This window comes from Ursus americanus, chromosome 3, assembly GCF_024610735.1.
Source record: "Ursus americanus isolate L20-20 chromosome 3, mUrsAme1.1.p, whole genome shotgun sequence".
Classification (NCBI taxonomy): Eukaryota; Metazoa; Chordata; class Mammalia; order Carnivora; family Ursidae; genus Ursus; species Ursus americanus.
Genome location: NC_142129.1, coordinates 12,511,928 through 12,526,291, shown reverse-complemented (window position 1 = coordinate 12,526,291; position 14,364 = coordinate 12,511,928). Strand labels below are relative to the sequence as shown.

At 40.7% G+C, this 14,364-nt stretch overlaps 1 protein-coding gene across 2 annotated transcripts in view; it reads left to right on the top strand.

Annotated features, from left to right (window-relative positions):
- Window positions 1-14,364, top strand: part of MGAM (maltase-glucoamylase) — an 85,797-nt gene that overhangs the window by 24,806 nt on the left and 46,627 nt on the right. For both annotated transcript variants that reach the window (XM_087860775.1, XM_045792469.2), the window contains exons 4-16: window positions 761-881; window positions 2,090-2,199; window positions 2,753-2,904; window positions 3,493-3,664; window positions 5,362-5,461; window positions 7,639-7,751; window positions 8,056-8,181; window positions 9,655-9,786; window positions 9,941-10,057; window positions 10,275-10,388; window positions 11,469-11,553; window positions 12,902-13,019; window positions 13,964-14,135. In XM_087860775.1, the coding sequence (XP_087716901.1) occupies window positions 761-881; window positions 2,090-2,199; window positions 2,753-2,904; window positions 3,493-3,664; window positions 5,362-5,461; window positions 7,639-7,751; window positions 8,056-8,181; window positions 9,655-9,786; window positions 9,941-10,057; window positions 10,275-10,388; window positions 11,469-11,553; window positions 12,902-13,019; window positions 13,964-14,135 (1,632 nt within the window). The remainder of the gene's footprint in view (window positions 1-760; window positions 882-2,089; window positions 2,200-2,752; window positions 2,905-3,492; window positions 3,665-5,361; window positions 5,462-7,638; window positions 7,752-8,055; window positions 8,182-9,654; window positions 9,787-9,940; window positions 10,058-10,274; window positions 10,389-11,468; window positions 11,554-12,901; window positions 13,020-13,963; window positions 14,136-14,364) is intronic.

Sequence of the window (14,364 nt, the reverse complement as noted above, 5' to 3'; positions counted from 1 at the left end):
TTTTTTTTTTTTTAAAGATTTTATTTATTTATTTGACAGAGATAGAGACAGCCAGCAAGAGAGGGAACACAAGCAGGGGGAGTGGGAGAGGAAGAAGCAGGCTCATAGCTGAAGAGCCTGATGTGGGACTCGATCCCTTAACGCCGGGATCACGCCCTGAGCCGAAGGCAGACGCTTAACCGCTGTGCCACCCAGGCGCCCCTAGTGGGCACTTTTCTTAACTGAATATTAGAGTCTCCTTGGGTTTCAAGGAACAATTACTTTCTGCTTTGGGAAGTTGAGAGACTCTATGTACATATGTATGTATCTATCACATATATGTAACACACACATGATAGACATATTTAGAAGTCAAACCTGATTTGATTTCAAAGTTTCTGAATAAAGCCAAGTCCTTTTCTTTAAAAAAACAAACAAACCCTCGAACCAATATAAATGAAGCTGCACGTTTAGTTTTGAGTTACTGGTGATATAACTATATTGTAGTTTAGGATATTTAAATAAAGTTACCAGTTTTATTGTGATGGCAGATATGGGACTGCATTGCGGTCCCTAAATCATTATAAAATAACAATAACAGGGTAGGACATTGGGCAGAAAAAATAGTTTTCAGTACAAGCTGTGCATTGACTGGGATACAGCCCAATTTCTCTAAGTAGCATTATAAAATGAAGTCAGTGATACCACAAGCTCAAAATATATTTATAAATGATAATGTTCTACAAGTAAATGGAATTATTTGACTAATCTCTTATTTCAGGCCACATGTGATCAGCGTGGGTGCTGCTGGAGACCTCAGGGGACCATAAGTGTGCCCTGGTGCTACTATTCTACAAGTCATGGTTACCAGATGGAGGGTGACCTTGTAAAAACAAATGCAGGTAAGCCAGACAATGAGGTGGGAGCTCCCGACCCTCTGTTTGCTGCAGAGGAAAGCCTTAGCGGCCTGCAGAGTGTCACCCTGCGCAGCCACACTACCACCTGTGACAGAAGGTGGGCACTGCGCTTAGGCGAGTGCTAGGGTCTATTTTGGCATCAAGGAAAAAAAATCCTGTCTTGGGAGTTAGGACACATGGTCTATTTCTGGCTCTACTATATGTCCCTTGGTAACCTTGTACAAACATCGTGACGTCTTTGGTCCCCAACTTTCTAACTTTTAAAGAAAGGGACTTGAACTTAGTAACCTCTAAGACTACTTACAACTCTAATACAATGTGATTTTGATGATATAGAAACAATTCCAACTTCATAAACATTTTATGAAAGTGAGCTAGTCAATGTCAGTGTTCACGGACTAAATGTCTCCTCTTCTTTCTCCTACCCTAAAATGCAGAGGATAATAATGAACATTCTGGGAGATAACAGCGGGTGGCTGCTTTGGGGAAGCTGTTAGCATAAAGGAAGAAGTATGCTGCCCCTCCAAGGGTGTTGGCCTGACGGCCTTTTCTAATACAGTCTCAGTTCTCACCTGGCTTACATGGAACCTGCAAGATGGTATTAGTGTAATATGATCACCTGTAATATAACATGAAAATAACTGAGAAAGAATCATTCTTTTTATATATATATATATGAATATGTATGTGTTTATATATATATGAATATGTATGTGTATATATATACATATATATGAATATGTATGTGTGTATATATATGTATATGTGTATATATATGTACATACATATGTATGTGTATATATGTATGTATATGTATGTGTATGTATATAGATGTATAATGATGTGTGTACACACACACACACACACACACACACACACACACCGTTCCTTCTCAGTTATTTTCATGTGTAAAGGGTATGTGATTAACACAGAATGGCTGATGGACTGATAGAATGAGGATTAGGCCTTTCGGGGGACATTTCAAGCTGATTTTGTAAGCGAGAAGCATGGGTAAGGTAGTGACAGCGTCTAGTGTCACAATCTGGCCCAAGGTAGCATATGATGGGTAGACATCTATCTCTTCCCTTCTTTTGAGAAATAAAGGCTTTTCACAGCCCCTTTGACATAAATATGGCTACTTCTTGCGAGTTTACACAGCCAGCTATGTAAACCTTTTTCCCTCTACATACTAGGATTCACAGCCCAGTTGAAAAGATTGCCTTCTCCATCCCTATTTGGAAATGATGTCAACAATGTCCTTCTCACAGCAGAATACCAGACGTCCAATCGTTTCCATTTTAAGGTTGCGGTTTGTTTATTCTTTAAAAATCTTTTTGAAAAGTGCTCATTCTCTACCTGATGGCCTCAGTTACTACAAGATTGACAGTGTTGCTAACAGAGGCATTTTTCTCTACTGACGTTATTCTTACTTAGTACCTATATGTTGAAGGCGTCTGTAGCCTTCCTTCAGTGTGGTAACTTCCTGAATATAGATTATAGAGTCAACTGGTAAAATTTGGCTTTCATTTATTTGTCCCTGATACCATGTGAAATGTAGTCAGGAGGGAAAAGAAAAAGAATTGTCACAGCTGTGAAAGTTCTAGAGCTAGTCCATCTCTGCAGACTTACAGTGTCTATTTATACCAAAAGACTAACTTCTGCCCAAGCGTTCAGCATTTGAATTTGGTAGTATAATGGATACATCTACCTTGGACCTCATGCCGTTTGGATCAGTACCTGAGTTCAGTATCATGAGCACAGTCATTGGGAAGAACTTCTGGTGGGAGGGAGGTTTCTATTTTGGAAATGCTGAGGAGTTTTCATTTTGGCTTTCTTTCCCTTCGTGTCCCGGGCAGCTAACTGACCAGAGCAAGGACAGGTACGAAGTACCTCATGAGCACGTGCAACCCTTCAGAGGAGATGCTGCGTCTCCCTTGACTTACGACGTTACGGTCTCCAAACAGCCATTTAGCATCAAAGTGATCAGAAGAAGCAATAATCGTGTTCTGTACGTTTTGAAAACCTGTCTGGGGATCTGAGTAGGAAAGACACGGGGGAGGGAGGTCCACAAGCCTGAGGAAGGGGGCATGCATCGCAACAGTGCTCCTGAAGGTTGTGAGCCCACTGTTCCTGACCAGACTTTCCGAATGTGTACTTTCTTCTTCCTTCCTCTTTCTTCCTCCTCCTCCTGCTGCTTCTTTTGTTGTGGCGGTTATTACTAAGCATTTATTATAGACCAGGCACTGGGCTGGGTCCTTTTTTTTTTTTTCCTTTTCTTTTTTATTACTGTGTGATCATTTTTTCCTCTTTATTTTTCCCTTTCCGCCATCCATCTAACCATGTATCCATCAGTAGCTATTTACAGAATATCTACTATAACACAAGAATAATATTTTGGCCATGTAGTAGGATGTCTAAGGGAAAAAGAAGTCCTGATCTCTTGGTGTCCTTGGGAAAACATCACAGGAGGGCAAAGGGGGCCAGTTAAACAGGGGATAGGAGTCATTAAAATATAAAGGACATTTTTCTAAAAGGTTGTGTGTGCCCTCTCCACTCTACTTGCCCACCTGTCCCTGCGTTTTGCATCGGAGTCTAGGTTGGACTCAGGCATCGGACCCCTCCTGTTTGCTGATCAGTTCCTGCAGCTCTCCACCCGACTGCCCAGCGCTAACGTGTATGGTCTGGGAGAACACGTGCACCAACAGTACCGGCATGATATGAATTGGAAGACCTGGTCCATGTTTGCCAGGGACACAACCCCCAATGGGGTAAGCTTTTGGGATGGGCCCCTCCTCACTGAAGGTCAGCCTTCTTGAAGATCACTCCTACAGTACAGAATGATAGTTAAGAGTGAGATTCTAGGGTGAGGCTGCTTACGTTTGAATTCTGGCACTGCCACTCACCAGTTGTGTGGTTCTGGGCGAGTTACCTCTATGCGTCTCCAGTTTCTCATCTATAGAACAGGAGGAATATACTTCCTTCATAGGGTTTTGAGGGGAATTAAAGGAATTTATCCTTACAGAGTCTCTACAAGAGTGTCTGCCACATAGAAAGTGCTAAATAAATGCCAACTACCCTTTGTTTTATTTTCCTTTTGAACTAACTAGTTGTGGAGAAAACATTACTAATATTGACTCTGCACAATTGGAGGGTTATAATCTCCATGTATTTTAGGTTGACCTTTATAAATCACCAACTCGTACCAGGTTTGTCAGCAAAATAGGATAAAATATCAGCTAAGAAGCTTGCTCATTCCCGTATGAATAATGTTTGGGGCAGTGAAAGAATAAAAGAAATAGAGTTTTGTTGTTATTGTTTTGTTTGATTTTGGTTTTGTTTTAGTTTTTATATTGCTTTGTGAAAATCCAAATCGGAGTTACTTTCTAGGCTCAGCAATATTACCTACAGTTCTTGTTCAGTCACTTTCCTGATTAAGTAGAACTAGTTTCTGGATAAAGGAGATCATTGGAATAATTTATTAAGTGATTCTTTTAATTATGATCTCTTTTTACCAAGAGAACCCTAAAAAATTAAGCATAATTGACTCCATTTAACAGGTGAGAAACTGAGGCTCAGAAATAGCCCAATGTTTAAAAAAGGTTTGAAGTAACAGAGATAGGATCTAACCCCTGGCCTCTGTAATGTAAAGCCCATGCTCCTTACTCTACCATGTATCTATCAGAAAGAGAAAAAGTGTTGAGTCAGAGAAGCTCATCCGGAAATTATTTAATAAGGAGCCCGAGACCTTTGCTATTCAAATGGGCATCACCACGTCAGAAATGTGGGCTCTTTCTTCCTTTGAATTAGAATCCGCATTTAAGTAAGACTCATATGTAATTTCTACGCACACCAAATTTTGAGAAATGCCCTTCTAGAGCAGGGATTTCAAACATGACTACTCATTGGAATCACCTGGAGAAATTTAACAAAATATCAATGCCTGCTTCCACCCCCAGGGATTCTGTTTTAATTGGACTGGGATGCAGCCCCAGATTGAGAACTGCTGTTCTAAAGTCTTAAAAGGTCAGCTCATGTTCTGAAGTCTAGACTTCAGAAAGACTAGAAGACCAAGATACCTTGAGCTCCCTCTAGTTGCAGATTAGAAAGATGTCAGGTTCATATTAAGTCTTGATAAAGCTTTTGAAAATGGGGTTAGGTTAAGTATCTTTGGGAGAAGAGATTTTTTGAACTACGGTTTCAAAATTCTTGTTCTCCCACATTTTAACAGGTATCACATTTCTACTGGATAAATGATCATAACTGACTCAATTCAATTAGAGAATACTTGATTGACATCAACCAAATCTAGACATGATATGTTGAAGATTTATCTGTGTCTTCTTTGACCATGAGTTCCCTGTCAGTTGCTCACATGATTAACAATGATTTCTTAAGTCATTTCTAGCCATTTGGGGTTTAGATTATTAGATGGTAAGTTTTTTATTTTTTAATTTTCTTTCTGCAGGATGGAACTAACTTGTATGGAACACAGACATTCTTCCTGTGTCTTGAAGATGCTAGCGGATTGTCTTTTGGAGTGTTTCTGATGAACAGCAATGCCATGGGTAAAAGACTAAAGGAATATTCATGAAAAAATGCATAAGAGCAGTTTTCAGCACTATGATAAAAGGAATGGAGCCCTTTAGGAATGGCCGAGCCATAGCTCAGGCACTTGCATGTTCTTTGATTGTCCCATCCCTGGTTCATTACCTGTTGTTACATGGTAGCCATGAGTAGGGCTTTCTCTCCTAGCTTATGATTTTCCTGAATCTGGTTACCTCTTTTGGAATATTTTCTATTGTAGAGTTAAAACAACTAAGTCTTTCCTATAATCTAACTCAGAGGCAGTTTCTACCAATTTGTTCTTTTCCTTCTTTAGACTTTCATCCAGTTGAGGGGTTGATATAAACTCTGCTAGGAAACAGCCAAATGCCCTTGCCTCATGATGACAGTAGTGTAATGTAAAGCCTAACCAGGGCCTAACCAGGGAGCTGCAGCTGAGCAGTGAATATTTCATTCAGATAATCCAAAGGCAGCAAGGCAAAGTGGAGTGGCAAGGGTCATGCACTGCAAGATCAATTTGTTTAAGACCAAACAGTGTAACATCCTAGGATTCCAGAAAGTAGCTAGCTTCCCCATCTTTGAAGATTTAGACTGGATCAACGATTCTCTACTTTTTTTCTGCTTGCACTAGTAACAGTGGATCTCAGTGGCAGTGAATCAATCACCACAGGGGAAGAGGAGATGTACTAGAATCTCCCAGTGTTGACGGGATATTGATCCCTACCTCTTCTCAACTGAGAATCAGTGGACTGGATCAGAGCTGCTCAAAGCATGGCCCACGGATGGTCACAAACTGTTTCCGGTCTACAGTAAGATGAGGCTAGAAATGGAAAGTAAACATTGCTGTAGCATCCAAGTGCATGCATGAACCCTTTTCTAGTAATTTGTTCTCACGTTATTTTGCAGAAAGTATCAGATTGCAAAGAATTGGACACTTAAAAAATAAATCTCTGATCCTTCACTGTAGATTGTTTGAGACTCACTCTAGGTAACCTGAAATGCTTCTTATATACTTAATAGTCTAAGAATCGACTGAGATAGTACAAGGATTGTACAGTTTGGGTGTTGGAAGGAACCAGAAAACAAGCTGAGTCAGGCTTAAAGAGAAAGGTCCCAGTATTTTAGATACATAACAACAACTGAGTTGTTCTTATGACCAAAGAGTACATTTCAGTAGATCTTGAAGCCTTTTATTCCTAAATGCAAACCAAGGCTATGGGGAGACTTCACCTCTGAGAATTGTGATTTGGGCTTAGAGAGATTTGGAGTTTATAATGTAATCTCTGACTTTTTTTTAGCTTAGCTCTTTCTTGATGTGAGATTCACTGAGGCTCGTACTTCAGTGTGTCTCATTGGGTTACATTCCTGCAACGATAATGGGGTATGGGGCGGGAGCAGTGAGTTCTGTAGTTGGGATGGTCAGAGAAGAAACACTGTTCTCTGCCCTTGACAGTCCAGTATTTGGGGGCCTGTGAGTCAAACTAAGAGATAGGTTAGCAAGAGAAAAGACAGGCTATTTACATGTGCAGCATGGGTACACAGTAGAGTGCTCAGCAAAGAGTAACTTCTCAGAGGGGTGGTTAGAATTTGGGGCTTATATTTCACCCTGATACACAAATGGGAGGGGGAAAAAGGGTACTCATGGGAAAACAAATGACTTTTTGGAAAGATAAAGGAGCCCTTTGGAGAACAGTTGAGGGATAGGATATTCTTGTGACAATGTCTGTTTGGGGGTGGTGGTTATGTTTTGCCTCAGAGAAGATTAGAGTTACTCCAGGGGTGGGAATTTATGACAACTGAGTTCTTCTGGGAAGCCCAGCTTTTTGTTGATAAGGGATTTCAGAAACTTAAATGTCTTCAGCTTAAAATAACTTCTGTGCGACAGTGACTTAGTCTAGACCCTTTCATGAAACTGATTGCTTTTTCATGAAACTGTGAGTCCTGACATGGGAGTGAGGACGCTCAAGTCACCAATTATCAAAATCGATCATAGAACAAATGCTTTGCCTCTCACGTGCTGTGATCATCAGAATGTGTCCCTTTGTATAGAAAATTTGAGGTGTTAGATTCACTTTCTTAATATTCAGATGATTGGTAATCCTCTGGTCTAGAACTTTGTAGTCATTACTCTAGAGTAAATTCTAATTTTAATTTTTTTTTCTCTTTTCAATCTTTCAAGAGGTTACCCTCCAGCCTGCCCCAGCCATCACTTACCGCACCATCGGGGGCGTTCTCGACTTCTATGTGTTTTTGGGAAACACTCCAGAGCAAGTTGTTCAAGAGTATCTAGAGGTAAACTTACAATATCATGATTACAACTGAGGAAATAAAAACTAAGGAGCACAAAGAAAAGTAAATTTAATGTGCAGATGCGAGGCACAAAGATCTGCTGGTGTGAGCAGCTCGTATCAATCTGGTACTACAAATCGATCGCACCCTCAATGATTTATGAAGGGGCTAGGAAAATAGACTAACATTCCAGCATTCATGAAATGGTGTGTAGGAAATTGGAGTTGTCTTGTGCCCCCAAACCAATGCTTACAAAGTTTTGTTAAAAATCGAGTATTTTTGCTTTTATTTCGCATACTTCTTTCAGCTCATTGGAAGGCCAACCCTTCCCTCATACTGGACACTTGGATTTCACCTCAGTCGTTATGATTATGGAACACTAGGGAGCTTGAAGGAAGTCGTGGACAGAAACCGTGCAGCAGGGCTCCCTTACGTAAGTAGGGCTTTAAACCAACTCTGGAAATAAAGGAATTCCCTTGGGGAATAAGAACAACTGCTTATAATGTCTCCCCCTGAGTTATTTTTTAATATATATAATAAAAAGATTTTTATATATACAGAACGCTAGACTTCTTTGCTGCGCTGGCCATTCCTTTAAGGAACTAGTTCTTTTCAGTAGGGAAAGATACTTAGAGACCACAATTTTGGGGTTAGGAGACAATCTGTTTGTCTCTGTTTTTCTTTTTTTTTTTTTTTTTTAAGATTTTATTTATTTATTTATTTGACAGAGAGAGAGACAGCCAGCGAGAGAGGGAACACAAGCAGGGGGAGTAGGAGAGGAAGAAGCAGGCTCCGAGCAGAGGAGCCCGATGTGGGGCTCGAACCCAGAACGCTGGGATCACACCCTGAGCCGAAGGCAGACGCTTAACGACTGCGCCACCCAGGCACCCCCCGTCTCTGTTTTTCTTATAACATTTTATTAGTAAAATTTGCTTATGCTACTGTATTGACTACATTTATATAATGTGTTTTTACTTGACTTTTCAAAACATTTCTTTCCCTAGTTTAAGTGAGCAAAAAGCATATAGTACATACATATAATAATAGAATATTTTAACATTTTCAATGGCTAAATTTGAACATGTCTGTTCTTTCATGGAGAGTGAGGCTTTTCAAGAGGGGCAAAGGAAAAAGCCCAATAGTCTCTGGAATAATCCTCTTCTCTTCCCTACCCCTTTCCCTTGGAGGCAGACGCATAGGTCCTAGAGCAAGAGTCAGTTTCATTCTGGGTGCCACTATTTTCATACAGGTAAAATTAGGAAAAAATAAGTGCCAAAAAACTTGAGTTAGAAGAGAAACAACAAAAGAGAAGACACAGGGCAGTAAAATGAGGGGGATGTAGGACAGAGAGTCTCTTCTCCCCTTCTGTTTGTGGATGGGGTAGGATTTAGGTGTGGATATGGGTATTATTATTATTATTATTATTCTCAGTTAGCCAGCATGTAGTATATCAGTAGTTTTTGGTGTAGTGTTCAACGATTCGTTAGTTGCATATGATACCCAGTGCTCATGACAACATATGCCCTCCTTAAGACCCATCACCTGGTTACTCCATCCCCCCACACCCCTCCCTTCTGTTTTTGATAGCCTTAGTAATTTGTTGTGATTGTTGTGGTTTGTTTGTTAGATTGGTTTTGAGTGCTGGAGGGGCCCAGGTGACAAGGGGGTGATGCAGTTAACCTGATTCCAGGGGTGGGGTCAGGCCTTAGGGACACAGCGGGTCCTCTGTTTTTGAAATTACTATTGGAAAAGAAGCACTTAGATGCCAGGGACTGATCAAGAACCTGGTTTCGAGGCTGGCATGGAGTCAGTGTGTATGGTGCATAATAACAGTGATGATTTGATGGGGTCATTTGAACAGGGAAATTCTGGAGCCCTAAACTGTGACCTTTGGGTACGCTTTCAGGACGTTCAGCATGCCGATATTGATTATATGGATGAGAGGAAGGACTTCACTTATGACCCAGTCAATTTTAAAGGCTTCCCTGAGTTTGTTAAGGAGTTACACAGTAACAGTCAGAAATTGGTCATCATTGTGGTACGTGCCGTCCTCCTTTTCCCAGGGACCATCAGGTGCTTGCTCTTCCTTGGCTTTGCAGCCACCTCCCTGTCTTTCGCCCCCCACTTCCCAGTCTCCTTTCTGTGCCTTGAGCTTGAAGCTAGGTCCTTCACTGTATTTGTCCTCTTCTTAGGATCCAGCCATCTCCAACAACTCTTCCCCCAGCAACCCCTACGGCCCGTACGACAGGGGTTCCAGCATGAAGATATGGGTGAATGCTTCAGATGGGGTGACTCCACTCATTGGGGAGGTAACTGAATAGGGGACCTGGGGGCTGGTGGCAGGGCTGTGGCAGAGTGAGTGTATGTGTGTGTTTGTGTGTGTGTAGTTGTCTTGATACTTTTAGATGCCTTATATATGCTGGGGATACACTTGCCCCTGTGCCCTCATCCCCAGACCCCTACCAGCCATCTAGCTCTATATTCATTTAATTGACTTTGTTCAGTGCTTTTCTTTTTCTCCTGCAGGTCTGGCCTGGAAACACTGTGTTTCCTGATTTCACCAACCCCAGTTGTGCTGTTTGGTGGGCAAACGAATTCGAGCTATTCTACAACCAAGTAGAGTTTGATGGGATCTGGATTGTGAGTTCTTAATACTCTGAATATTCAGTGACAAATGTTCAGACTGTGTGTATCTATATCATTGAGTCAAGGAACATGGTGGGAAGAGGAGAAGAAAGCACATAGGGCAGTAATTCTGATAGTCCCTATCTTACTATTAAATAATCTTACTGAAACATGTAGCTTAGAATCTAAATCAGACCATTAGACCTGGAAGTAAACTCAGAAATTTGTTGTTTGTTTTTTTTTTTTCTGAATCTAGCTCTTCTTTTAAAAATGAATAAGCTGAATGATGTAAAAATCAGTCATATATGCCTTACATTGTCACAAAGTACACGGTTTGTTCAATCTCCAGTTCAGGGCTCTTTCCTTTGGACATGGTGGACAAATTGATCGGTCCCCAGGTGCATGACAAAACCATGGGGGTGGTAAAGACAAATGTCACCCATGATATCAAATGAAAACAAATGCAAAGCAGATATTCAGCAAAATTTAGGGAGCTCTAGAGTTGAACTTTTTTCTATTTTGAAGAGAAACGTAGAAAATTTGAACAATACAGAGAGCTAAAAAGATGAAAGCAAAAGCCCTCTAAAATGTTATCAACCAAAGACATCCACCGTCAACGTTTTGGTACACATGTTCCCAGACCCCTCACCCGCCCAGCTGCTGGCATGGGCTCGCCCTCTCACTCTCTCTATGTATGTATTTGTGTGTGTATATATATATATATATTTTTTTAATATGTGTGTGCATTCATAGCTATATTTGGATATACAGAGAATGTATAAGTTGATATATATGGAATCATATAAATTGAGATCTTTTTTCACCTAATGTTTTTGAAAATTTTTCATTTCCCATGATTATAGACATACAGCATTTTGAAGGGATTTTAAGAACTTTCTCTGGGAAACCTTCAATGGATAGAAAAGACAGGAACATCTATTCCCCTCCACGTGCATGAGAACCTCTTTAAAGAAAAAAATATCTGGAATCATTTCTTTGATTCCTTAAAAAAAAGGAAAAAGGAGACAAACATCAGTACAACATAAGGGGGCATGTTACTTTTTCTTTGTGGTAGTTTTGCTCTTTGTCTTCTAGGATATGAATGAACTCTCCAACTTCGTCGATGGTTCCGTTTCAGGATGTTCCACGAGCAATCTAAATTATCCCCCATTCACTCCTAGTAAGTCTTGGTGGTAGTATAATTAAAGTGGCAATGCGTATTTGGTGTTTTACATTCATAAGGATAGATATGAACTACCTGGCAAGGGAGTTTGTGTATAAACATATGTAGGGAGAGGAAAATGCGGGTAATATATACAGAAAATTAGGAAAGAAAATCAAAGCACTCCAAGCTTTCCTAAATGAGGCATAAATTCAAAGGGGACCACTAGTCTTTCCACCGACAGTCTAAGCTGTTTCTAGGGGAAGGTCCGGAGAACGTTCAGTGCAGAAGCCAGAGGCTAGTGGTTAGTTTGTATTACTCTCTAGTGTATATCCCCCAAGGTCAGGGCTTACTAGAAAGAGACCATATAACTGGGCTTGGTCTTCGGATGAGGGTAAAGTCTGGTGATATCAGAATGTGAAGAACAGACATGAAATGTAGGATGAAAAGAAGCCAGAACTCATGGCCTTGAAGGTCGAAGTCAGAGTCCGTGAATATGACGCTAGTGAGCTCTGATTGAACTTTGAGCAATACCATCTCTCAGGGTATGGCCCTGGAATCACAGCATTTATTGTAGTTTGAAGAAAGCAAGAGGCTCACAGATACATTTTATCTTGATAAAGATAAGAACGAGGTGCTAGCATTATAGCATCTTATGAAGACTTGTGGTCTGGTGAGAAGATAGGAATTGGGGCAGATGGGCCAGGGATTTGCATGGGAGGTGAAACAGTTCACACTTCATTCTTTTGGTCATGGAAGCTATTTATGTTATAGGATAGTCGAATGGTTTTGGAAATATTAATCTGGCATTAGTGTGCAGTATGAATTCGAAGATCAATAATCAGAAGTAAATAAGCCATTAAGAAGCTATTGGAGTAGTTAAGATGCAAAGGTAATTTGGATCTGAGTCAGAATGGTACAGTGGGAGCAGAAAAGGATAGAAGCGTGAGATAGATTGGGGAGGCAGCCTTTTTACTCTCTGATCAGTGGAGAGAAGGGGTGAACAATTAATTTACACTTTCATCCAATATTTCTATTCTCAGACCATGTGATTTGGCTCAGTTTGCAGAAGTCAGATTAAACCTCAAGTCTAACTGGGTCCTCTGGCTTCCAGGTGCCTGCCTTGAGTCACGTGAGCACCTGGGGTGGAATAGTGTGTATGGGGCAGCACAGCTTATTTATATATCAGAGAAGCTACTCCAAACGGATAGCCCTCTGACAGTGAGGAAGCTGTGTGATCATTTAGCGGAAGGCCCCAATCATCCCTGCCTAGAGTGCTGTCATTTCCGGTTCTGCCGTTGGGTAGTCCGGGAGCAGGGAAGGTGCACCTGAGGCCGTCAATGACTGATTCCCTCTTTTGCCCCAGGAATCCTGGATGGGTACCTGTTCTGCAAGAGTCTCTGCATGGACGCAGTGCAGCACTGGGGCAAGCAGTATGACGTCCACAATCTGTACGGCTACTCCATGGCGATCGCCACGGCAGAGTAAGACTTCCCACATGATCAGATTATTGATCTTTGTTAGACGCCAGGTGCCAGCGTGTTATTTTTAAGAACTCTGCAGATAAATATGGTTATTATTACTGAGTGAATGAAGAAACTACCTGGCACATAGGGAAGAAGGAATCCGGTAAATATTTGTGGAATGTATAAAATGAGAGAATGGATGAATACATGAATGAATGGAAGGCTAGAAGAAATAAAGAGAAGTAACTTGATGAAGTGCAAACAGTTAATACCTTGTAAAAGCACCTTTTAAGTCATTTTTGCCTGAGTCTGAAATCCATGTATTTTCCTCTCTGCCGCACTGTATGGAGTATGGCTGTGGACTTCATGTGCCTCAGGGTTTTAGATACTGCTTGACATTCTGTCTCCCTCTCCCTCTGCCCCTCCCGCTAGTGCTCTCTCTCTCTCTCTCTCTCTCAAAATAAATAAATCCTTAAAAAAATCTAGATATATATTTATAGTTACTTATAAAAGTACACACATGTATATATAAATTTAAAATGTCTTTTTTTATTACAAAATTACACCCAAAGTGTCTCTACTTAAAAAGAATTTAAGCTCCAAAAGGCTGTTCATAAGTTCACTTTTCATGTATGTTTAAAATCACACAACATGAAAGATCAATGTATATACATCTATGTAAAATTAAATTTTCCATAAAAATTGTATACCTATAGTTACTAGCCTTTTCAAGGCTGCTTTAAAAAATCTTGGAAATTGTAGATTTAATGATTGCATAAAACACCTTAAAACAAAACAAAATAAAATGGAAGCATATTTAACGGTGCAATCTGCTTTCACAGCAACTCAAATCTGCTGGGAGGGCACTAAAAGACAATGATCCTTGGCATTGTCACTGTATCTGTGGGGCTGAGACATGCTGAGATCACACATTGACTCCTTAAGTCTCTCTCCCTTTCTAGAGCTGTCAAGACTGTGCTCCCAAATAAGAGAAGTTTCATTATAACCCGTTCTACCTTTGCGGGATCTGGCAAGTTTGCTGCCCACTGGTTAGGAGACAACGCAGCCACCTGGGATGATCTTCGGTGGTCTATCCCTGGCGTGCTGGAATTCAGCCTTTTTGGTATCCCAATGGTGAGTCCACATCCCTACCTCAATCCCCAGAAAGCCTCACTCTAGGAAATTCCCGTAGCATGAAGCCCACCTCTCCTACCCTTCCTGGCCCAGGGACTTCATGTCTTGAGAACAATGGTTTCATCTACATCAGTATGTCTCTGATACTATAACATTCTTTCCTGTACTGACTTATTAAGATAGTGCAACCTTGAGCTATTGTTGGAATATTTTTTCTATTAAGGTATAA